Genomic DNA, 26705 nt, shown 5'->3' on the forward strand with positions numbered 1-26705 from the left:
CTCCTCTAAACAGCAAGCAATGCAATATAGGTTAAACATGTGTAATTCTTCTAAACATATTTTACAATCATAATGCTTCACAAGAAAAATCAAGTCAAAAGTGAAAAAAAAAACCCAACCAACCAAACAACAACAAAAGGTGAAATTACTATGCTTTGATCCACATTCAGTCTCCATAGTTGACTGTCTGGATGAGGGATGGCACTTTCCATCACCAGTCTATTGGAATTGCCTTGAATCACTTCATTGTAAAGAGCCAAGTCCATCACAATTGATCATCACACAATCTTATTGTTGCTGTGTACAATGTTCTCTTGGTTCTGCTCATTTCATTTAACACCAATTCATGTAGTTCTTTCCAGGCTTTTATGAAATTAGCCTGTACTTCATTTCTTATAGAACAATAATATTCCATTACATTCATATACCATAACTTATTCAGCCAATCCCCAACTGAGAAATGTCCACACAATTTCAAATTCCTTGGCATTATAAAAAGGGCTGCTATGATCTCTTTGGGATACAGACCCAGTAATGATGCTGCTAGATCAAAGGGTATGCCCAGTTTGATAGCCCTGTGGGTATACTTCCAAATAACTCTCCAGAATGGTTGAATCATTTCACAGCATGGAGGGGTGGAGACAATCCATGCAAACAACTGTCATTCTCTAAGCAAAACAGAGTGAATACTGAGCAGATGTGCACATAGGTCTACAGCATCGTTATGGGCATAGTGGTAGATAGGATGAAGTATGAGCTGTGTAACCCCTGTAGCCTTATAGGAACGGTCATTTTATTCAAATTTTGTTGACTTATTTAATTCAACAATCTTTCATTAAGTGCTTTTTCTGTGAATTGCACTGGACTAGATCTGAGAAGAGATACAATAATAAATAAGCCTTATTTCCTAAGATATAGGTGTAGCAATTTGGGAAGTAAAAAGGTATAGTAGGCAGGAATAACAATAATGTCAAATAGTACATAATGTGAATAGGACCTAAGGAGGATACCAAGTCCAACCTGAAAAGATAAAGCCAATGTATATGAAACGCTGAGAGCCAAAGAAGCGTTAAACTATGTGATGCAGGCATTATGAGAACAGAAGTGCACGTGGTTCTAAGAGAGGAAAGATCAGCATAGACTAGAAGAGATACAACAAAAACAAGAACTTATGTGTCTTCTGTATTTCTGTAGAATAGGAATTGTGCTGGGTGTTGGCAATACACACAAAAAGAAGCAGTTTCTACCTTCAAGCAGCTTACATTTTATTTAGTATAAGAATGAGTAGCCTTTGCCTAGACAGAGGAAAGGGCAAGGTAATGTTTGACAAGGAGTTAGTCCAATTAAATTACAGTAGGAGCAAAAACAGTAATAAAGAGAACAATGATCATTTCTATGGTAGCGTAGAGAATAATGATGGCAAAAGTGGTCAAATTGGATCAGGTATATAGAGAGAGAAGTGTTGTACTGAATATGATTCAATTAATGGAGTACTAAGACACCCAATTACTGAGCTTACCCAAGTACTGAGGTTTCAAAAGGAGAAGAAATGGAAAAAATGTTTTACTCCAAAAAAGAGACAGCAAGTATGAACATTTAGAAGGAATAATAGGAGTCAGGGCCGAAGTTGAAAAGAAGTTGGTGAAAGGGCTGTATTGTCTTTAGGAAATCCAAATGATTGATCCCATCAATAACAACAAAGGCTCATCTTTTCAAAACAGACATCTGAAGCATCTTAAGGGGGTTACCATGTAGTAACCTGGAATAACACCACTGCCTCTCAAAGCATCACCGAGAGAGAAGGACCCCAGAAGGAGATAAGCAAATCCTAACATATAACCAAAGAGGAACTTCAGAGGATGGGAGTAAATAAAAAGCAAGGATTCATCAAGTCATTGGATGACAGAAAGGGAAGATGAGCTGCTCAAGTGTTAAGAATGGCAAATCACAGGTAGATGTCCAAAGGGCATCGCTGATGACCTCACAGTATGGGAGAAGATAAAAATGCCTCGGGAATGCTGGGGGGCCGTGGATGAGTTACACAGGCCGAGTGGGTGAGGATAGATCTGCATTACTGCAGGGAACTCTGGCATCAGCGAGATCACAGATCCATTTGGATGACTACCATTCATTCTTCAAAATTTGCCAAGTTCTTTTTTCATGACAGTCCTGCATGGCAAGTTGCACAATTATTAGAGTCTACATATTACAGATGAGAAAGTAGAGGTTGTTGAAGAGAAGTTGAAATAATAACAACAACAATAATAATAATTTGCATTTATATAGCACTTTAAGATTGGCAAAGCATTTCACAGATATTATCTCATTTAATCCTCACAACAATCCTGGAAAGTAGATTATGGTTTTTTACCCCCTTTTTACAGATGAAGAAACTGATAAAGGCAGGGGCTCAGTGTCATGCCCACATGGCTAATATGTATCTGAGGTGAAATTTCAATGCAACTCCTTGACACCATTTTGTCTCCACATGTTTCAGTTTTCTAGTCACATAAGTTGTAATTTTTTAAATAGTGCCAGAACTTTGTGAGCAGTTATTGTTCCCTATCTCCCTTCTCCAAACTGCACATTTTATGCTCAAAGTCCATCCCAAGAAAACCTGGCTCATCACTTCATGAATCCTCTTGACCCAAGCTGTAAACCAGATTTTAATTTTGTTTTCTCTTGGTGGGGTTTTTTCTATTTGTTTTTAAAGTCAGGAATGATGATAGGTCTTTTTTTGAGACAGAGAAGATTAAGTGATTTTGCTCCAGCCAAACAACAAGCCAGGGAAAGAACTCAATAGAATACCATCTTTCTGTGAGCGTACTTGGACATCTGCTTCCAACATTTCAGGAGAAAATAAATAGAATTCTTTAATCCAAATACTTTCACCATCAATAATGTTTTGTCAAAGCTGCAACAACAACTTTTATGAGGCAGCTAAGTGTGGGGCCAGTGGGGAGGAAAGAGGAAGCAGGGAGACATTTTTTAGGCTTCATATTGGGGAAAGGGTAGAAGGAAACAGGCCGGAAATGGGGAAGGGCTGATTGAGGAAAATTGTAGCAAAGTCATTACAGTCGAGTTTTCACTTTTGTCTTTTTATCCCGTGTCTCACACATAGTTAGCTCTCAATAGAGGCTTGTTGGTGGATTGATTTCTTAGGTCAGAAGGGGGTCACTATAGTTATCTTCACAGATAATCAATCTTGTTAGACACTATATGTTCAGTGCAAATGTCCTTAAATTCTCTAAGGATCATCTCTCTCCCTCTCTTATGCCTCTAAAAAGATACAGGGAGACTGCTAATTATCTCTGACAGACATATTCCTCTCATGGCTCTGTTTTTTGTTTTTTGTTTTTGTTGGTTTAGTTGTGTCCAACTACTTGTGACCACATTTGGCAGACACTAGAGTACTTTGCCATTTCCTTCTCCAGCTTATTTTACAGATGAGGAAACTGAGGTAAACAGGGTTAAGTGATTTGCCCAGGGTCAGAAAGCTGGTAAGTGACTGAGGCTGGCTTTGAACTTAAATCCTCCTGACTCCAGGGCTCAGCCCACTATCCATTGTAGCTGCCCCCACATGGCCCCATCCCATCCCCCCAAATGAGCAGATCTCTATAATGCCAGCCCATTTTTGAATTCTAGCCAACTTTCTGGTATTTTTGAAAAACATACTTGTCTGGGAGACTGGGCCTTTATAGAAAGGATCATTTTTAATAGTATTTTATTTATCCAAATTCATGCAAGGATAGTTTTCAGTATTCACCTCTGTAAAACTTTGTGTTCCAAGTTTTTTTCCCTCCTCCCTCTTTTCACATGTGCAATGAAAAAATAATTTTAAATGTTTTTTTAAATATGCTATGATTTTTTTTAATTTTTATTATTTTTTTATAATATTATCCCTTGTATTCATTTTTCCAAATTATCCCCCCCTCCCTCTACTCTCTCCCCCCAATGACAGGCAATCCCATACATTTTACATGTGTTACAATATAGTCTAGGTACAATACATGTGTGTGAATATCATTTTCTTGTTGCACAATAAGCATTAGATTCCGAAGGTACATGTAACCTGGGCAGACAGACATTAGTGCTAACAATTTACATTCACTTCCCAGTGTTTCTTCTCTGGGTGTAGCTACCTCTGTCCATCCATCATTGATCAACTGGAAGTGAGTTGGATCTTCTTTATGTTGAAGATTTCCACTTCCATCAGAATACATCCTCACACAGTATTGTTGTTGAAGTGTACAGTGATCTTCTGGTTCTGCTCATTTCACTCAGCATCAGTTGGTTTAAGTCTCTCCAGGCCTCTCTATATTCCTCCTGCTGGTCATTTCTTACAGAGCAATAATATTCCATAACTTTCATATACCACAATTTACCCAACCATTCTCCAACTGATGGACATCCATTCATCTTCCAGTTTCTAGCTACTACAAAAAGAGCTGCCACAAACATTTTGGCACATATATGTCTCTTTCCACTCTTTAGTTAAATATGCTATGATTATTCATTACTTCCCACCTTTTACTCTACCCCCATCTTAAAATCCTAATGCAAAATCTACGTGAATCCATTGAACTGCAGAGTTGAAATGGATCCTAGAGCATAAGATTTAGAACTGAAAGAAACTTTATTTATCTAGTTTAGTTTTCTTGTTTTAGAGATGGGAAAATGAAGGTTCAGAGAGGTCAACTATTTACAGTCATATAGGTAGTAGATCCAGGATTCAGATTCATGGGATCATAAGAATTAGCACGAGAAATATCCGAAAGGAAGCTTAGAAGCTATTTAGTCCAACCCCATCATTTTAACATTAGGAAATGAAGGCTCAGAAAAGCTTAAATAATTTGTTTGGTCACACAGGTACAGGTAACATGTAACAGTGAGGATTTTAGATTGGATCACACCTTAAATCCTTTACTATTCTACTGTACATTTGAGGAGATCAAATTAACATTTCCTTGAGTTGATTCTACCATGTAATTGATTTTCTGCTAAAAACAGAACAAATGACCCACAGCTTTAGGAAAGTTGTTTTTTAATGAATTGATAAAAAACAGATTTCATCATTATAATGCCATTGGAAACAGTAAGAACATTTGGATCACTTATCACTAGCTCTTTCTTAGGGATCTACTATTAATAATAATAAGACTACCTGTTTCTTAAATAATGGAATACAGATATCAGATAAGCAAGTGGGTGTCATTAGGAATGATATATGGTAGATAGAAAGATTCAAAAGGCACAGGAAGCCCAAGTCTCTCGATCAAGAGGTACCCTAGGACTATACCTACATAAACCAATATAATGTGACTCAATTTCTACCTGAAAAAAGAATCTTTTTATAACTTTCTAGACAAGAAGTTATCCAGCTTCTACCTTTAAAAACTCCAGTGCAAGAAAACCCAATGCTTTTTTTTTTTTTAGTTCTGGAATTAATGAAAATCTGTATTTACTCCTTCCCATCTCTCTGTCCCCTTTTGAAAAGAAAAAAAAAACAAAAACAAAATCCCTATTAGATGCATGTATAGTCAAGCAAAATAAATCCCCATGTTGGTCATGACCAAAAAAATTTGTTATATAATTTATATTTATAAGCACTCTTGAACCCATCATCTGTCCATCAGGAAGTGGATAGCATATTTCATCATGAGTCATCTGGAATCATTGCATTGATCAGAGTTTATGTATTCTCAAAGTTGAAAGCTACACCCTCTTGAAGAGTTTGCCTGTGCTGTGGGATAGGGGTTTCTATGGAAAAATACCCTACCAATGAAGGAAAAAAAGGAAACCCTCCCTTCCCCCCCACTATTTGTTAGGCCTTTCTTTAATGTAAGCAAAACTAAGGTTGGCTGTGGGAAAATGTATAGATGGACTTTATGAGGTTTGTGCTGTGTCTGGCTTCATGGTGATCTAGCAGAAGGTCCTATCTGGCCTTGATGCCAGAGCCTGTTCTTTATTTGTGCTTTTGAATTTTACAGAGTAAAAAATGTATTAAAAATGTTTCAGTGATTTCATCCAGCGCTTCTTGTGAGCACTTGGTTTTACAATTTTCCCCCCTAGCTTCACTATGCAAATTGGAACAGTAGCAAAACAGTCCTTTCTCAGACCAAGTTGTAAGGACAGCCTGATGGTCAACCTATGTTTATGCTCTATTTGTAAAAAGATAGAAGTAGAGTGGGAGGTAGTTTTCTTGATTATTGTATTTTAATTGCTGCATGCATCCTATTGTGGAACACCACAAAGTATGCTGGATGAGACTCATAACTGCTCGATAAAGTTTGAACCTAACCATCTACCCAAGAGGATGAAGACTGGGTCTTGGACTATAATATTTACTGTTAAAAAACCATCAATCAGTATAAATACTCTTGGACAGATACTTCAAGAAGTCAATAAATTGGGCCAGAATTGAAAGCAAAGAAAAAAGTGGGATTTTCTTCAAAAACTGCAAAGGTCCCGAACTTCTCTGGGAAAGAAATGCCATTTCTGTTGAGAGATTTCTGCAATTCATCAGAAGTGATGGTTCCTCCTCTGAATTCTATACCTCTCTCTCCTTTCATATTCACATCATAATCTTTAATATAAGGCTATACAGTTTTATTACACATATGTGCATATATGATTGTTGTTTGTCTTTCATTTTCAAAGAGGATCAGTGACATCCCAGGGTGATATCTTGACTCATATGTGAATTGGATTTAAAAGAGGCAGAATTGCACAGTCTTCAGTCTTACTCTCCCTGATTCATGAAAGTCCAAAGGCAAGTCAAGATGACAGGTGATAGCCTAAGATGCTATATGTCATCTCTGTATGACAGATCATATGCAGATGATATGTGCTTCTACATATACATTGGATATATAGACATATGTATGTGTATATATACATCTTTGAGAGAGGTAGAGGAGGCAGCATGTGCCAGACAAGTCAAATCTCTACTAATACCTTGATTACACATAACACCTTGAACCCCAATGCAGACACCTGAAACCCTAAATCTAAGAGCCTTGGACATAATGATACTTCCAGTCCAGTTTTCTTGGGCATCATCCTGGGAAGTGATCCTTGAAGATGGAGATGGAGATAGAGCCTGGAAACTGCTTCTACAGATGCTATAGCTTAAGCTCCTGAAGATCCAGAAAGGAAAGTTTCCACTACCAAAATCCTTGGTGCTGACAAATAGTTCAGCATCAGAAACTGATATGATTCTGTCAATGGAAATGACATTTAAAAAGAGGTGTTAGCATCTGTTTTTCCATAAAATCCCAAGGACCATGTGACTATTCCATGTGATTTGTAGCTGAATCCTGCTATATCTGTTGTCCCTCCAACCCAGTTTAAAATGTGAGCTCTTTGAAGGCAAAGACTGTCTAAATTTTCTATTTTTATTCTAAGTGTGTTGCATATGATAGACAATGATTCATTTATACATTAATAAGTGTAACATAAAGTAGAATTAATAAAAAAAGAGAAAGAAAGACCTGGAAAGTGATTAAATTTTTTTCTATAATAACATTTAACAAACACCAAGATTCTGTGTGGATATTTCAATAGGCACAAAATTTAAATAAGATGCAGGCCCTGCTCTCATGGAACAGTCTAGTTGGGGATAAGATGTGAACATAGGCAGGTATAACACTATTATAAAGAAAAGATTATAAAGTGCCCCCAAAATTGGAATGTCTATTAATTGATCTGCTTTGCCTCATTTGATGTGGAAACAGCTAGGGTAGATTGAACTAAGAGGAGGGAAGTGAACAGATCTGGAATCATTTTATGTAGTTATGGAAAATGCACCAGAGTGATGCTCTCCTATGATGATGCTCTTATCCTGATTTTTCTTTCAGTGTTTAAGTGGGTGAGAAGAACACTGATTGCACTAGTCCAAGTCACTTTTGGAAGAACGATCAACAAGTGAGTAGTAACTGTTTTAATGTGGATATGAAATTATGGCAAGGGCACTAACTCATATTTAAAAGGCCTGGGTTCCACATCTGCTTGCTGCCTATAGGATCCTGAGCAAGTCACTTAAGTTTTCTAAGCCTCAGTTTCCCCATCAATGAAAATAAGGGGCTAGATGTGAGTCTGTGAGATCTTTTTCACCTCTAAATCCAAGATCTTATGTTCCTATGATGCTTTGTTCTGTACTTACACAGGCCACTTAAGTTACACGTCAGTTATGGTCCCGGGCCCTGATAGACTTAGAAATCAGGTAATTCTACCTTTATAATTGCCTCAGCGAGTAGCTATCCTGCTTTACTTGAATACTTCCACTGATAGGGGCTTATTTTCTTGCAAGGAACCCCATTCCTCTTTTGGATAGCTCTAAATGTTGGGAAAATTTTCTTTATATGAAGTCAAAATTTGTCTCTCTGTAACTTACACCCTTCCTCCTCATTCTGCCCTCTAGTGCCGAGTACCAAAGACTTGTCTTTCTTCTGCCTGAAAATACTTCATATTCTTTTAGGCTGCTATCATAATCTCTACTGTCTTTTTTTCCCCTCCAAGTCAAGTCTTCCCAGCTCTTTAACCCATCCCCTGGGCCATGGTTTTAAGTTCCCTTGTTATCATAACTGCCTGTTCCACTTTTGTGTACAAGGGCTATATTTCTGAAAATATTGGACCAGAATTAAACCAGTAGTTCAAATGTCATTCATTTTCTAGAGGAGACAATACAAGAGGTAGCAAGCTGGTCCAAAGTCATTCACTTATACTATAATAACTCATAAAATCTTTGGTCTTGTAGAGGTTGCAATCTGTGCCAAGATCATGGAGGGAGTTAAGTGGAGGAAGAATTTGTACTAATTTTAAATAATATTTTCTATATTTTATTTTATTATTTTTAATAATAGCTTTTAATTTTCAAAATACATTCAAAGATAGTTTTCAACATTTACCTTTGTGAAATCTTGTGTTCAATTTTTTTCCCCTCCTTCTTCCCACCTCCTTCTTCTAGACAGCAAGTAATTCCATATATGTTAAACATGTTCAATTCTACAACACATATTTCCATGTCATGCTGCTCAAGAAAAATCAGATCAAAAAGGAAAAAAATGGGAAAGAAAAAAGCAAGCAAACCACAAAAAAGGTCCAAATACTATGTTATGATTCACATTCAGTCCCTCTAGTCCTCTCTCTGGATGCAAATGGTTCTCTCATCACAAGTTTATTGGAATTGTCCTGAATCACCTCATTATGGACAAGAGCCACATCCACTAGAATTGAACATCACACAATCTTCTTGTTGCTGTGTACAATGTTCTCTTGGTTCCACTCACTTTACTCAGCATCAGTTCATGTAAGTCTCTCCAGGCCTCTTTTGAATCATTCTGCTCCTCATTTCTTATAGAGCAATGATATTCCTTTACATTCATGTACCATAATTTATTCAGCCATTCTCCAACTGATGGGCATCCACTCAGTTTCCAGTTCCTTGCCACTTCAAAAAAGGTTACTGCAAATATTTTTGCACATGTGAGTCCTCTCCCCATTTTTATGATCACTTTGGAATATCGACTCCATGGAGACACTGCTGGATCAAAGGGTATACATAGTTTGATAGCCCTTTGGATATGAACTCACACTATTGAAAACAGTCATCTCTACAATTAGCTATTCTTTCTTCAGTACTCACTGAGTTCCTAGAATTATTTGATGTTACTTTCATTTTTACACTTCAATTTGCATTTGGTAAGCTGTTGTGTATGCAATTATTCACTCATCTGTTCCACATTCTTATTTTGTGAACTGGGGAGACACAAATTTTAGCTAATACACATTCTGTGTCCTAATTGAATACCATCTAATAGAAATATGAAATACATATTTCGTAGTTTTGCTTTATGGGGAAGAGACTGGGGAGCTTTAGTCAAATGTTACTTAAAGTGCCAAATTTTGGAAGTTCTGTCATTCTTCAGTGCCCCTTGAGATCTCTGTTATCAATTAATCTTTTTTTCTTACAATATAACTGCCATTAAGCATAGCTTTGGTATTATATTAGAACAGAGGATATTTTGAATAAAATACATTCCTCTAGATGAAATTTATTTATGATGTTTTAGTAAAGGTCTTCTTTTCAAGTGCCTGTATATTTAAAATTTAGATCTTTCATGAGACTTGAAAATATGACCTTCTCTTGGATAGAAATGTGATTTAGGTGCCAAAAATGTAATAGGATTGAATCTGAAGAGGAAAATAAATACTTTTTTATACTCTTAAAATGTAATGATATTTTGTGATCAAGTTAATTATTTCCAATTAAATGTTAATTCATACTTGCTACTTAAATATATGCATGTAATTAGATAAGAAATATGGCAAACTTTTATATATTGAACTTGTGAGCAGAAAAGAACATTTTAAAATTCATTATATTGCATTGAATGTGCTTTATTTATATATGAATTTAATAAGTGTCTAGTCAGTACCAGACATTGTACTAGGTTTTAGATGTATAATAACCCCTCAAAAATGGACCTTCCCTCAAGGAGTTTGCATCGATTTCATTCTATAATGCTTCCCAAAAAGTCATGATTTCATCAGTGTGGTTATTTCCTCCAATGGCATAGCCACTTGTTATTGTGTCATGAGTTTTTCAGCACCTGCTCTCCACTCTCAATAATCATCAGCCGGTTAACCAACATTCTAATGATGAGGGTCCTCACATCTAACTAGCTTGGTCCATGAGTGACAAACCAGTTACAGAGTAAAGCTTAGAGTGTGGGGACTAAGTATCTCACAAGGTGTAAGACATAACACCTTAGACGTGTCGATGTAGTCTGAGCTTGAAGCCTAGATTTCTAATTTACTAATACCCCCCAAAACTTGTGTCCCACTGACATACTCATCAAGGACCTAAGAATTATCTTCACTCTGCAAAGAGAGGAAGAGGGAATTGCCCTAGTGGTTTAATTATATTTGGGGTTCCTTTATTTTTATAGGAAAATCTCAGTGTTAGGATTATGTCAGATTTAAGATTTGCCCACCCCTCGTAAAGCATTCTGCATTACTTCTGCTTTCAGTCTGCTGAGGCAAACCACTTTACTGACATTTAAGCCTTGGGAAAAGAGATTATTGGTATTTAGGTCTTGGAAAAAGAGATTTCTTTTTCTGAGTCTTCAGAAACTGCCTGTTTCTCTTCCCATTTTATCTTCAATAAATGACATGCATGCCTGGTTCAGTGATAATAACACACACTTTCATAGGACATTCTCAGGTTTACAAGGTACTTTTTCCCCCCAACAAGCAGCCTCATAAAAGTAGATTCCTGGGGGTGGGGAGGTGTAATTCTTTTCTTATTTTACAGATGAAAAAACTGAATCTAAAGGTTAAAATGATTGATCTGAGTTTACATAGCTATTAAGTATTATAGCCAAGGCCCTATTTCAGTTTTTTTTTAATTTCTATTCTATTTTAATTCTAATTCTAAAACTAGTGATACCCCCCATGTTTATATTATTGATCTAATTAGAATTTATTGGCATACATTATGTAGTGTGGCTCTAAACCTACATTCACTAACTAATCATTCCAATATTTTGGATTAAATAACGACTCTTCCCCACTTTTTTGGGGGGGGCTTTGGTTTTGTAACAATTTCCCTTATACCATGAGCTTGTATTTGGGGGTTTTCTCTTCTGTTTCGTTAACCTTTCTCTCACCCCTCCCCATTTCCCATAAGAGATAGCTTTTTTATGAAGATTGTTCCATAATATATTTTGAAGTCCAAGAAACCTTTGAGTACATTAAATGTTTTGCTGATTATCTCTTTTGCTATTTGTTAGTTTCTGACTTTATTAATTATATTGCTAATTTTTCCCATTATTTTCTCATGGTCACTTTAAGCCACTTTTAATTCTCCCTTCAATTCCTCTTGTGAAATCTTAACTACAGCAAGTACCTCTTTTGTTTTTCTACACTAATTTTCTATGACAAGTGAACAATATTAATAGCTAGTGCCTAAATACAGCCTTAATGTCCACAGACTGCTTTACATCCTTCATCCCAGTGAAGCCTCACAATAATCTCTGAGGTTGTTACTACATCTTGTAGATGAGGAAACTAACAGTAAGGTAACTGACTTGCTTATCATCCCACATCTAGTAAGTGCCAGATCTCTCCTTCCACTAGACCATAAATTTCTAAATGAGTGAAATGTTTTGAGAGCTTTGGTTTGTTAAGTGTTAGGAAAAAAAAGCCACTATCCAGAGGCCGGATGCTGAGAGTCCCTGAGGGTCTCTGGGCCTCTTTGCTCTTTTCTCCGCTGCTTAGAATAAGTAGGTGAAGAGGCAGCAGGTTCTGCCTGGACTTCCCACTGCATAAGGACTCTAATTCCACCAGCCAGAATTGAGCTAATAACCCTCTACAGATTTTGTCTCCATGGGAAGTAAGATAAAAATGGATCGAGGACACTTTGATGACAGCATTTGATGAGGGCCTTTTATCAAAATTTAAGTTTGTTTAAATGGACAATTTCTATTCTCACTTGGTTTGTATAGTGCATATAAATGAGATAGTTAAGGGGAAGGGTAAAGATTTTAATAGTACTTTTGGATTGTTTATGCAGGGAATTTTTTTTTTTTTTATTCTTAAACACATCTTTCTTTTAAAAACGAACATTTGAATGGACAAACCTTAGAACTTGACATGGCAGAGAAGCAAAGACAGGAGTTGTGGACTCTTATCCTGACTGTCCAAAATGCATATGTGGTTCCACAGCCCTCGTCTTTTCCAGGGATTTGGAATCATTAAGCTTTGCAGAGATGTGCGCACATTATCTAAGCATGAAGCTGTATACCAGGGATCAAAGGCGCATTCCAAGTAACACCATTCCAAGGTCAAAGCCAGGGAGAGCGACAGATTTGAGGAGGGATGAAAAGATTCAGAAAAACCACTCTGTTGAGAGAGAAAATGAATTGATTGGGGAGATAGAAAAGGATGGCCTTGCTACAGTTAGAGGCCAGTTGAGACTGCAGAAAATCAATTTGTAATGGGCCCAGTCAATACAGTATTGTGATATTTTTCCCCCCTCCGGCTTCAAAAGAGAAACAACAATAACAAAACTGGAAAAATAGCTGACCATGTCTAGGATAAGTGGGAGTAGCCCAAAGCTGAGGCACGGGCATGAGGCTACATTGGCCGTAGAATAAAGAGGCAAAGAACTTGAAAGAAGGGGAGAGTGTAGATTTTATCAAGGGGTCAAGAATGGGAAGACAGGAGACTTTTTAGCCAGGGTAAAGGTGAAGGCTTGATAAAGAACTGAGAGTTTGGAGGTCCCAATGAAGATGAAAAATGAGATTTGAAGTTGAAGAAACTGAGTCTGATTTGCCCATAGTAACACAGTAAATATCAGAAGCAGGATTAGATCTTGGATCCCAAAGTCTAGGGTGATATGACACCTGTCTGCTTCCTGTTGATGATCACCGCTTGGCATTCACCTTTCATTAATACCATCAGCCAGTAAGCCAAGGCAAAGGATTTTAGATTTGAGCTACAAGTCCATATAATCATCAAATATAATTGTCATTATGGAGGGTATAATGGGACCAGAGAAATGATATATAGGGTAGAAGGCAGCTTGGTACATTGTGGAAAGGGCTGGCTCAGGAGTAGGAGCCTAACTTGACAGAAGCCTAAAACACACCACTGAGACTAATGGTTATGTGCCCTTGCACAAGTCCCTTCATTTTTGAGCCTCCGTTTCTTCAAATATAGAATGAGTATACTAGAGCGAGAGTCCTAAATTTCAGGTCCATGAACTTGTTTGTTTGTTTTGTAATAGTGATAACTGTATTGCAATATTTCCATTATAATTCTATTGTATTTTGTGCATTTACTGGCTTCACTAGACTGCCTAAAGGAATCCATGGCACCACAGTGATTTAAAACGTTATCTATATCTAATATAATAATAATGTGGTTCTAAGGGGCAGAGCTGACAATATCACGCTCCCCTGACTCCAAATCATGGGTCCATTATACAGGGTTCTAGAGGAAAGGAAGGACAAAGGAAACTAAAAAGCACGTTCCTTGAATTCCTTACTCTTCTTGGTGTGTTGTCAGGTCTTTTCAATTCTTCCTCAGCATCTCTCCCTGTGTTCTTCTCTCCACTCCCATGGCCACATCCTAGTTCAGGGTAGTAGCAGCTTCTTAATTGGTCTCCCAGCCTCTGTCCACCAGGTAACCCCTAAAGGACAGATTTGATCTGCTGTTTTTCCTTCTGGATGAGCTCTAACGGCTCTCTCTCTACTTCAGACCCTTCCTGATATATATCAACTTACTCCTCCCCCGCCCACTTCCCTCTCTGCTAGTGTTGGCTCACCCTCCCTGGTGTTTCCCACAAAATTGCCTTGTATTTACTTTTTGTAATCCTGCACCAAAACTTCTTTCATCAGTGATTAGATCCCCACCCACACTAATTGGGGGGGAGGGATGGACAAAGTCCCCACTCTTCAAATATCTCCACCCAGTGTAAAAAGCTGCTGAAAACAGGGCTGGGTATTGGAGGAGAACCCAAATATGCCATAGTAAAGAATTTAAATGGAGCTACAGAGTCCACCCTGAAGGCATTCCCCTCTCCTTCCTCATCTTGGGAAAGCTCATAAAATCTCTCTAGTCTGGGGGATTAGAACTTTCTCTCTCTCTCTCTCTCTCTCTCTCTCTCTCTCTCTCTCTCTCTCTCTCTCTCTCTCTCTCTCTCTCTCTCTCCTTTTCTTTTTCATTTGCACATAATCTTCACCTAGAATTCTCTAGAAGAGTAACCAAGGTGGTTTGTTATCTTCTGAGGCACAAATCATTACTCCACCAGCTCCCATCCCATGTCTCTTGTTGGATACTAGAAATGTCTATCATTCTTCTCCAGATACTCTCTCTTCCTTCCCATTTTCCATCTCCATGATCACACAATTATTGTTAGTAGCCATTACTTTCTTTATATTATAATAATAGGAACGAATGATAGTGAAAAGAGAGGCAGTTCATCAGTGGAGAAGGGAGCACTTTATGGGGTTATGCAAAGACATTGCCATTAATAGCAGAAGACTGGCTGTTGTAGCTCCTTTCTCTCCCAGAGATGGGTGGAGACATTTGATTCTTTCTGAGGCTCAGAGTCCTGGGAAAGGGAAATTGTTTTTCAGGTAAAGTACCTCACCATACCTGGTCTGATTAGCTCAGTGATTACAGCCCTTTTCAATGCCAGCATCAGTTTCATTGTTTCCCCTCAGAGGCCAGGTAGAGAAGGCCAGAGGAGCTCAGATCAGCAGCCACATTTGTGTTCAGCCATGGAAGAAGTCCATAGGATCCCAAAATAAAATCAGAAGCTCAAACTTTCTACCTTTTAACCCCAGGTTTCTCTCTCCCAGATTCTCCACAATCTCAAATGCCCCAGTCCCATGATGTCTATGGCTGGTGGATTTTAGAAAACCATGACAGTTCTGCTATTTTATTTATGTTGGGTAAATGGAACATAAGGACACAGCAAGTTGGCCTTGGAGTTAGGAACCAATGTTCAAGCCCCTCCTCTGACACATGCTAGGTAACTGTGGTAGGTCATAACTTCTGTGGCCCTAATCTGAGACTCCAAATTGAGTGCAGGTGCTGACCTGAATCAGTAGAGAGAATTCCCTGTTCCATTGAAATCACAAGAAAAAAAATTTGTAAAAAATACTGCATTTATTGACTCCCCTGATAAGATATAAATAAGAGACTAGTTTTTGTCTTTGTATTTCTACCTTGACATATGATGAGTCCTCAATAAGTGCTTGTTAATTGATCAACATCCTTTCTTATTAGTGACTGTGACATAAGTTAGGGTAGAATTTAAAATTATTCCAATCTAGTATCCTAGTTCTGAAATTATTGACCTAAACACTGACTTAACTTTGAATGTCACCTATGCTATTCTTATTCATCATCATGCATCATTGAAAACTGGCACAATGTTTTCTCAGCTCTTCAATTTGTAGTAGCATTTTTGCTCATTTTCTGGGAAGTAGCAGGTGGAATAGAAAGAATTCTGTCAAATCTTAGGTTGGGTATGAATTCAAGCAAGTTATTTCATTACTCTGATTCAATTTTCTTATCTGTAAGATGGAGATAATGATATTTATACTATATAACCTCACAGATTTCTGAAGAGGATAGGACCCTGTAATCTTAAAAATGTCAATGTGAGCTGTTTATGTTATAGAAGGAATATAGCCTATACTGGTTAAGAACAATGATCCACATATGTTGCATCTCTCATAGCAACACAAAGAGACTTAGAGTGTAAATGTCTTTTTTTTTTTATTGCAAATAATTAGAGGTATGTACTCTTCAAATTATTTCATGATCCCCAGTATAGATCTATCATTTGTGATAGGCTTCATAAACCTGTTCCTTTGTTCAATCTGTAATATTTCTTGGTCTAATGAATTGCTTAATTTTTTTTGTTGTTCAGTCCTTTTTGAGTCATGTCCAATTTGGTGATCTTATTTGGGGTTTTCTTGGCAAAGATACTGAAATGATTTTCCATTTCCTTTTCCAAATCATTCTACAGAGGAGGGATACAGGGTTAAGTATTTAACCCAGAGTCGCACAGCATGTACATGTCTGAGACCAGAGTTGAATTTAGAAAGATGGGTCTTCCTCACTTCAGGCCTCGTACTTTATCCACTGTCCTTTATCTGTCTTTGTTCTTTAAATAAATTGTGTAATATCAAATACCACCCTCTGTTACAAAATATTCCTTATAAATAAATTCTCAGTTATTATCTTTGTAACTTTGTGTCAGGTAAACATTTAGAGCAAAAATTCTTTTTTTGTTAACATTTATTCTTTTTTTTAATAATAGCTTTTTATTTACAAGATATATTCATGGGTAATTTTTCAGCATTGATATGTGCAAAACCTTTTGTTCCAACTTTTTCCCTCCTTTCCCCCACCCCCTCCCATGCTGTTTAGCAGGTTAAAAATTACCTGATCAAATGTTCTCTGAAGAGAATTTTTTTTCATGACTTATACTTTTTTTTAATAATAAGTTTTTATTTACCAGATATATGCATGGGTAATTTTACAACATTGACAATTGCCAAACCTTTTGTTTTAATTTTTCCCCTCCCCCCAGATGGCAGGTTGACTAATACATGTTAAATATGTTAAAGTATAAATTAAATACAGTATATGTATACATGTCCAAACAGTTATTTTGCTGTACAAAAAGAACCAGACTTGAAATAGTGTACAATTAGCCTGTGAAGGAAATCAAAAATGCAGGCGGACAAAAATAGGGGTATTGGGAATTCTATGTAGTGGTTCATAGTCATCTCCCCGAGTTCTTTCACTGGGTGTAGCTGGTTCAGTTCATTACTGCTCTGTTGGAACTGATTTGGTTCATCTCATTGTTGAAGAGGGCCACATCCATCAGAAATTGATCATCATATAGCATTGTTGTTGTTGAAATATACAATGATCTCCTGGTCCTGCTCATTTCACTCAGCATCAGATCATGTCAGTCTCTCCAGGCCTTTCTGAAATCATCCTGCTGGTCATTTCTTACAGAACAATAATATTCCATAACATTCATAAACTATAACTTATTCAGCCATTCTCCAATAGATGGATATCCACTCAGTTTCCAGTTTCTGACCACTACAAAAAGGGCTGCCACAAACATTCTTTGAGCAAAAACTCTTAATTTGGGATTCATGAACTTAGGTTTTCAATTATGTGAAGGAATTTTAGAAGTTAGCAGGGAAAAAAGTGAAAAATGAAATCGTCTTATTTTCACTAACCTCTATTTGAAATTTAGCTTTTCCTTCACTTATTAAGCCCTCATTCTTCTGAAAAGAGATTCATAGGCTTTACCAATAGTTCGTGATGCATAAAAAGGTTAAGAATCACTGAGTAAGGGAAATCAATAGCAGTGAGGTAATTGTAAATTGTTAACCCCAGTGAAGAGTTATAATCCATTATCACATTAATGGAGTTATAGTTGTGGAAAGGGAGCTGACTTTAGAGTGAAGGAGATTTGGGTTCTGGTCCTATTTTTTTAAATTTAATTTGTTTTGTTTTGGGGGGGGGGTCTGTGGATGGGGTCCTAATTTTTTTACATGTTTTGTCACTTTGGTAAGTCATTAATATCTTAGTGCCTTCAGGCAACTCAAATGTACAACAGTCATGGATATGCTCTCATAGGAGTTTTCTTACCAAAAATGAGTTTTTCTTACCAAGAATTCCTCATATCAATGAAACCACAAGTCTGGACCAACAAAAAAATAAGTTAACAAATTGATTCTGGAGCCAGTAACAGGATTGAATCCAGCTCCCACTGTGATTATTTAGCTCAGGCGAGACCTGATCTGTTAAATTACCTGCTTTCAAAACCTTTCTGAAAGAACATGAGGGTAACAATATGTTTTGTAAGAATCTGAATAACTGATTGATGATATTCTCTTTTTTTTTTACAAGACAAATACGAGACACCGTGAACTGGATCTTCAGTGAGCCAATGTTGGTTTATTATATCAATGTTTTTCGGGATGCATTTTGGCCAAATGGAAAATTAGCCCCACCAATGCCACCTAGGAGTGAGGAACAAAGCCAGGAAACTAAACAGCGAGCCCAACAAAAACTACTTGAAAACATTCCAGGTGAGTTATGCATGTATAAGTATGTATGTGTATATGTGCACACACACGCACACACACGCACACACACACACACACACACACACTTTAAGAGAAAAGGATAACAAAGAACTAAATAGGAAAAAATTTGCATTAAATTTTGATCTCTATTATATCACCCTTAAGAAAGCATGCAGAGGAAGATGGCCAAGAGGATGTGAGCATAGAAATCTTCTTAAAGAAAGAACTGGATGTATTAAGCCTAGTTTTAAAAAAAAATAATAATTTAGGGGAAATAGCCTTAATCAGCCTTTAACAACTGCCTCTGAAGTCAGAAGATCTAAGTTAAAATCCAGCCTCTTGACACTACCAGAGGGATTTTGGGCTATTCACTTAACTTCCTTGGGGTTCGGTTTCCTCATTTGTAAAATGAAGGAATTGATTTAAAAATATGATCAATACCATTTCCAATAATAACTTAAGATTAATGATAAAATATGCCACTATTTCATTTGGAAAATAGGTGATGGGGGTGCAGAATAATTGAAATATTTCCCTTGAAAATATGCTTGTGTGGGTGGTGTTGTGGTTTAATTCTCATATTCAATTCTTTGTGGTACATTTTAGGTTTTCTTAGCAAAGATACTAGAGTGATTTGTCATCTTTTCCCAGCTCATTTGACAGATGGGGAAACTAAGGCAAACAGGGTTAAGTGACTTATTCAGGATCACACAGCTAGTCAGCTTCTGAGGTCAGATTTGAACTCAGGAATAGGAGTCTTTCCAACTCGACTGAGCATTCTATCCACTGTTCCACTAGGTGCCTCTTTTAGTGAGTGTATTTGTCCACCCACACATCCCACAAACACTTTCTCAAATCTCCATGATTTTGGTAGTGTAGGCCCTCCCTCAACCAACTGGATCATAACCTCTTTAACATCTTAACAGAGTTTTTATGAGTTGTTGTGTGTCCAACTCAGCATATCCAAAACAGAACTTACTCTCTTTCTCTCCAAACTTCCCCTTCTTTTGAACCTCCGTGCTACTCCCAGGGTGACCCACCATCCTCTAGGATGCCATCTTTGCTTCCTCGCTCACACATCCGCTCTTTCACCACTTTTTCTACCTTAGCAGCATCTCCCACAGCCAACACCTAAGTTCAGGTCCTTACCATCTCACGTCTGGAGAAAGAACTACAATGGCTTTTTCTTGGTCTCCCTCTCAGGACTGCCACATTTCATTCCACCCTTCTCAGTGAACTCCAGTGGCTCCCTGCTGGGGCCAGGATTCAATATAAAATGCTATTTTGCATTTAAAACCTCCCTTTCCAGTCTCCTTACATACTACTTTTCTCCACCTACTATATGATTCAGCAATATCTTTGCTTTCCCTTGAACCCAGTGCTCCATCTCTTAACTGCATGCCTTCTCATTGGCAGTCTTCCATACCTGCAATGCTCTCTCTCCTCACCTCTGCCTCCTAACTTCCTTTACATCCTTCAAGACTGCCCAAAGCCTCCCTTCTCCAGGACGTCCTTTCTGGTGTCTCTCCTCCCCACCAACTTTCTCTCCTCCATCTCTTGTGCTTTCCTTCAGAAATTACTTCCCATTCATATGTGTCTTCTTTGTAGATAGTTGTTGTCTTCCTCATTAGAATGTGTATCTTTAGGGAAATGACTGTGTTTTTGCCTTTCTTGGTATCTTCAGTGCTTATCACAGTACCTCACATACAATAATTGCCTAATAAATGCTTGTTGCAACAAGATTATATGATGACCAATTCTGATGGATGTGGCTCTTTCCAACAACAAGATGATTCAGGCCAGGTCCAATGATCTTGTGAAGAAGAGAGCCATCTACACCCAGAGGAAGGACTGTGGGGACTGTGTGTGGATCACAACATAGCATTTCCACTCTTTTTGTTGTGGTTTACTTCCATTTTATTATCTTTCTCATTTTTTCCCTTTTTGATTTGATTTTTCTTGTGTAGCAAGATAATTGTATAAAAATGTATGCATATTTAACATATTTTTTTTACCATGTTTAACATAAAAAAATATTGTATTGCTAGCCATCTAGGGAAAGGGGGGAGGGCTGGAAGACAAGATTTTGCAAGGGTTAATATTAAAAAATTATCCATGCATGTTTTGAAAATAAAAAGCTTTAATTAAAAAAAAATAAACCCTTGTTGCCTGACTGACTGATCAGTCGTGATCAAACATTGGGCATCCTTCTAGTGGTGAGCCTCTCAGTTAGCCAGACTGGGCTTTGGGAAGTGGACACACAGTTGCCAGGACTATGCATGAATATTGCCTTTCCAACTTGGTAGATCCTGCTATCCTTGTCTGTTACATAAATGTTTGTACAGTGTAATCAAATCAAGTGACTAGAGTTTAGCATCATCCCCTTTATGCTGTGATGGGGGTTCAGAGGGGGCGTTAATCAGGAATCAGTGCTATGTTTAGGAACTGAATTTATAGGTGATTAAAATCAAAATTGCATTTTGGAAATTAAATTTGGATAGGTTTTCATCTTAAAATATTTTCATTGCTTTCCTAGAGATTTTAAAGCAGCAGGTCTTAACTTGGGGTTGTTAAATTGGATTGTTTTTTAAAAATTTTGTTAAATATATTTCAACATAATTGGTTTCCTTTGCAATTTTATGTACTTTCTTTTATGCAGTTATAAACATTATTCATAGATGAAATACATAAGATTCATGAGATTAACCAAAGGAGTCTGTAACAGAAAAATTTTTTTAAATATTAAAAATATTTTGATATATTTATTAGTTATATTGTGTATATATTGTATGTATGCTATATATTTAACATATTTTAAAATATAGTTTTAGGGAAATAATTAAATACTAAAAACTTTAAAAGGGCAATTTGCTGTAATTTTTAGACATTCCAAATGGACTGGTCAAAGGTAACCCTTAATTCTCATTACTTACATATGTAATACATAAATTTTAATATCTTTATATGTAATTGCTACTTTCTAATAATTATGTACTTTGTTATCTTAAATATAAAGTTACTTTTTTTTTTCAGATATGCTCCAGAGCCTAGTTGGACAGCAAAATGCCCGCCATGGTATAATAAAAATATTCAATGCACTGCAAGAGACAAGAGCCAATAAGCATCTATTATATGTGAGTAAATTAAAGCATAATTAAGAGTCAGAGATTCCACAATCCCAATTTTAATGCCTCAGATTTGCTCATTTTAATTATACTGTATCCACTCCTCCCATCCTCCTTAGCTTCTCATGTGAACATCCAGCAGAGTGCTTTGCATGTAATAGGCATTAAACAAACATTTATTGAATTCATTTCAATTTACTTATAATTTTTAAAAATTTTTATTCAGTTTTTGAATATTCAGTCAAGATATATGTCAAACTCTCATATCTGACCCATCATACTCAATCTCTAACCTCCTTTCAATCATTTTGAAAATTATGATGAATAGCTTTCTGAACATGATCAATGAGAGAATTTAGTTTTGCTTGTCCATACATGTTTGTTAAAAAGATTTTGGTTTTTGTTTTTGCTTTTTCTCACCATTGGCATGAGAGGAATAAATTTAAGAGATTTATCATTATGAGTTATTTTATTATTTGATTATCAGCAGTTCAGTGAACTAACTCAGTACTGTACTGAATTCTGTAGTTCTTCTCTGTAGTTCCACTATTCAGACAAAAAATAGTATTTTTTTTTTCGTTAAGAATTTCATCAAGTTCTTGGAAAACTCCAGTGACTTATTTTCTTCTTTCCTATTTCAGGTGCTAATGGAACTGCTGCTAATTGAATTGTGTCCTGAGCTGAAAATTCATTTAGATCAACTTAAAGCGGGTCAAGTTTGAGGCTTGAAAAACAAACAAACAACAACAACAACAAAAAAAAAAAAACGCTAGAGAAATGTCTGTGTAATAATAGACATGACAATTATTTTCCTCTTTTCCATAGAGGGCTAATTGAGAACTATATTGGTTTTTATTTTCAGTTTTCTTTCCCTTAGTTTTATGTGAAGTAAACAGACTTGAAAAGATTTGATGCTGTAGTCAGAAAATATGCCACTGTGTAATTACTGTTTTTTATTTAAATAAACAGCTATAAATACCTTCAAAATATTGATTGAACTGATGGTTGATGTAAATGATGAGAATCTAAGAAATATTTTAAACATTTATAAAAATGGTTTTGTTTCAAAGGTTGTCTTTACTAAGTATTCTAAACATTCCTCACTTCTTTCCTGTGCATCAGAGCATTGTTATACAATATTTTATGCAAATATTGTCATGATATTTTTATTGTTTTTATTTTTTACCAAAGATTTCCCATAGTTTGAAACCTTTGTAAGTAATAAATAATAAAAATGACCCCAGAGAGCTTGAGCATGATAGTTAAATCCCACCACTTTAACCAATCAGCAACTATTTCTTAAGTGGGTAATATAGAAAATTCAAAAACTCTCCTAGCCCTTGTTGTCACTACTTTGGCCTTGCTGTCAATGAATTTGCCATCTTGTGGAAAATGGCACTTCAAAAATATTTGATCTGCGCCCCTCCCCCCAAATAGATGAGTATAGATGGTCTTTGAAAAATTCATCATTTTGTGGCAAAACTCACGTTAAACCTTTCCAAAATTAACTGGGTTAGTTTTTAATGATAATAGATAATTGTACATAGCAATACATGGTCAGACATTGCACGTTTCAGATGAGTGCTTAGGATAAGCCATACTGTGGAAATAGGAGGGAGCAGTCGCTTTTAGTTGTTGTTCATCCTTCATTCTCAAAGAGAACCAATGAGCTCATGAGGATGATGTCTTGACTTGCATGTGAATTTTCAAAAGTTTCTCTCTTTCAGAGTCATCAGTCATTGGAGTCCAGTAGCTTCTAGATGATGTGGTCAGAGAAGCCTTCCTAAAGGATATGAATTATCCCTTTAAAAAATAAGGATTTGAACAGTTGTGAAAGCATTGGGTCCTTCTAGGGAGGGAATATTTCAGAGAGTTGCAAGGATTTGGGTCTATACAACTTAAAAATACCTTTCTGAGTTCAAGTCTTGCTTCTGATGCATATTGTGTGATTGAGGGCCAGTCACTCCCTACAGTCTAGTCAGTTCTCCAAGACTACAATTTACAAAGAAGGTACCAACCTCACTGGCAGAGGGAACATCTGGAAGTTTGTCATATCAATGAATCATTGGTCCAGCCCTGGCTTAATTCCTTTCCTTTGATTTAATTTATGGTTATTAAGTTGAATCTTACAAATTAGACTTCATCAAAATTAATTTATCTTTTTTAACTCCAAAAGACCTAGATTCAAGTCCTAACCTTGATGCTTCCTAGGCCAAGCCACACATCTCTCTTTTCTTATCTATAAATTGGGAATAACACTTGCCTTACCCATCCAAAGGACCTTATATTCTTTATGACAGTTTATTCTCTGTGACAATGAACAATTTGGTTGAAGATGTTATGTTATTTGCTTTACTTGAAATTTCTAAGTAGAGCGTTGTTGAAAAAATCTGTTCTCTGTATTTCAATCTCAGATGATTGTGACATACGTGGGAGAATCTTTCATTGGAGAGTCTTCAGAGCAGACTTTTTCTTCAAAATTTTTATAGTCAATAAGCACGATGAGTTTTCTCTATATCCTTCTATATGTTCTTAATTTCATTGAAATAAATACCCAACATTTCATAAAGAACTGCAAGTGTTCTTGTAGATACTTTGAAAATCTCTTGGCACAAGTTTTATAATCTAGACATATTTCCTAAGCCACAGGGCAAACTTGCTAATGGAAAGGATTTAGCTCTTGACTCATTAGCTGAAAAAGTTGTCAAGTATTTGCTTCATTCTGATATGGTAGAGCTCCAAAGCTGAAACCAAGTAGTATTCATTTTAATCTTTAGTTTTTGAGAAATCACAAGAATTCACTCACTGAATTATCAATAATTCAGGACCTTATTCCCTGAGGGCAAGTAGATATTGCTATAATTACAATTTGTTACAAATTGTTACAATGGCTACAATTACAATTAACTGAAATACAAATTGATTAGCAGACATGAAAAATTAGCCTGTATGTGGAGTTTTGAGACATATCTGAGACAGTGACAATTTTTTTTATAAAATTTTTTTATTAATTTTATAATTATAACATTTTTTAACATTACATATGCATAGGTAATTTTTTTTACAACATTATCCCTTGTACTCACTTCTGTTCCAAATTTTCCCCTCCTTCCCTCCACCCCCTCCCCTAGATGGCAGGCATTCCCATACATATTAAATATCTTATAGTATATCCTAGGTACAATATATATGTGCAGAACCAAATTTTGTTGTTGTTGTTGTTGCAAAGGAAGAATTGGATTCAGAAGGTAAAAATAACCTGGGGAGAAAAACAAAAATACAAACAGTTCACATTCATTTCCCAGTGTTCGTTTTCTGGATGTAGCTGATTCTGTCCATCATTGATCAACTGGAACTGAATTAGCTCTTTTCTATGTTGAAGATTTCCACTTCCATCAGAATACATCTTCATACAGTATCATTGTTGAAGTGTACAGTGATCTCCTGGTTCTGCTCATTTCACTCAGCATCAGTTGATGTAAGTCTCTCCAAGCCTCTCTGTATTCCTCCTGTTGGTCATTTCTTACAGAACAATGATATTCCATAACCTTCATATACCATAGTTTACCCAACCATTCTCCAATTGACGGGCATCCATTCAACTTCCAGTTTCTAGCCACTACAAAAAGAGCTGCCACAAACATTTTGGCACATACAGGTCCCTTTCCCTTCTTTAGTATTTCCTTGGGATATAAGCCCAATAGTAGCACTGCTGGATCAAAGGGTATGCACAGTTTGATAACTCTTTGGGCATAGTTCCAAATTGCTCTCCAGAATGGCTGGATTCTTTCACAACTCCACCAACAATGCATCAGTGTCCCAGTTTTCCCACATCGCCTCCAACATTCATCATTATTTGTTCCTGACATCTTAGCCAATCTGACAGGTGTGTAATGATATCTCAGAGTTGTCTTAATTTGCATTTCTCTGATCAGTAGTGATTTGGAACACTCTTTCATATGAGTGGATATAGTTTTAATTTCATCATCTGAAAATTGTCTGTTCATATCCTTTGACCATTTATCAATTGGAGAATGCCTTGATTTCTTATAGAGTCAATTCTCTGTATATTTTGGAGATGAGGCCTTTATGAGAATCTTTAACTGTAAAAATGTTTTCCCAATTTGTTACTTCCCTTCTAATCTTGTTTGCATTAGTTTTGTTTGTATAAAAGCTGTTTAATTTGATGTAATCAAAATTTTCTATTTTGTGATCAATAATGATCTTTAGTTCTCCTTTGGTCACAAATTCCTTCCTCCTCCACAAGTCTGAGAGATAAACTATCCTCTGTTCCTCTAATTTATTTATGATCTCGTTTTTTATCCCTAAATCATGGACCATTTTGATCTTATCTTAGTATGTGGTGTTAAGTGTGGGTCCATGCCTAGTTTCTGCCATACTAATTTCCAGTTTTCTCAGCATTTTTTGGCAAATAATGAATTCTTATCCCAAAAGTTGGGATCTTTGGGTTTGTCAAACACTAGATTGCTATTTTTATTCACTATCTTGCCCTGTGAACCTTACCTATTCCACTGATCAACTAGTCTATTTCTTAGCCAATAACAAATGGTTTTGGCGACTGCTGCTTTATAATATAGTTTTAGAGACAGTGACAATTTTTAAGTAGTCAGTTTCACATTTGGATTAAGTGATACAGCAAATTTCATTAAAACTTATTAATATTGACTTAATGTTTTGTTATATCGGATAAGGGAACAGGGTTTATGAAGTCTTGAGAAGGAAGAGAAGGCTTTAGACCTTTAAAATATTTAAAGGCATATTATTTGAAAATGAAATATATTTAAGAAAAAATCTTTCAAGTTTTTGAGATACTGAAGTATGTAACTAAAGAAGCTGTGGAATAATTAAGTGGATTTTTAAAGAAGGGAGATCCACCATTTTCAGGAATAGTTTAAATATAATTTTGTCCAGAAGTAATAAG

At 36.3% G+C, this 26705-nt stretch overlaps 1 protein-coding gene across 1 annotated transcript in view; it reads left to right on the top strand.

Annotated features, from left to right (window-relative positions):
- SNX25 (sorting nexin 25) overlaps positions 1–22750 on the top strand; it is a 263033-nt gene extending 240283 nt beyond the window's left edge. The window contains exons 16-19 of the mRNA XM_074272880.1: positions 7860–7926; positions 18460–18641; positions 21672–21772; positions 22405–22750. Coding sequence (XP_074128981.1) covers positions 7860–7926; positions 18460–18641; positions 21672–21772; positions 22405–22485 — 431 coding nt within the window. The 3' untranslated portion in view covers positions 22486–22750. The remainder of the gene's footprint in view (positions 1–7859; positions 7927–18459; positions 18642–21671; positions 21773–22404) is intronic.
- Positions 22751–26705: the final 3955 nt, after the last annotated feature.

This window comes from Sminthopsis crassicaudata, chromosome 6 (assembly GCF_048593235.1).
Source record: "Sminthopsis crassicaudata isolate SCR6 chromosome 6, ASM4859323v1, whole genome shotgun sequence".
Lineage (NCBI taxonomy): Eukaryota > Metazoa > Chordata > Mammalia > Dasyuromorphia > Dasyuridae > Sminthopsis > Sminthopsis crassicaudata.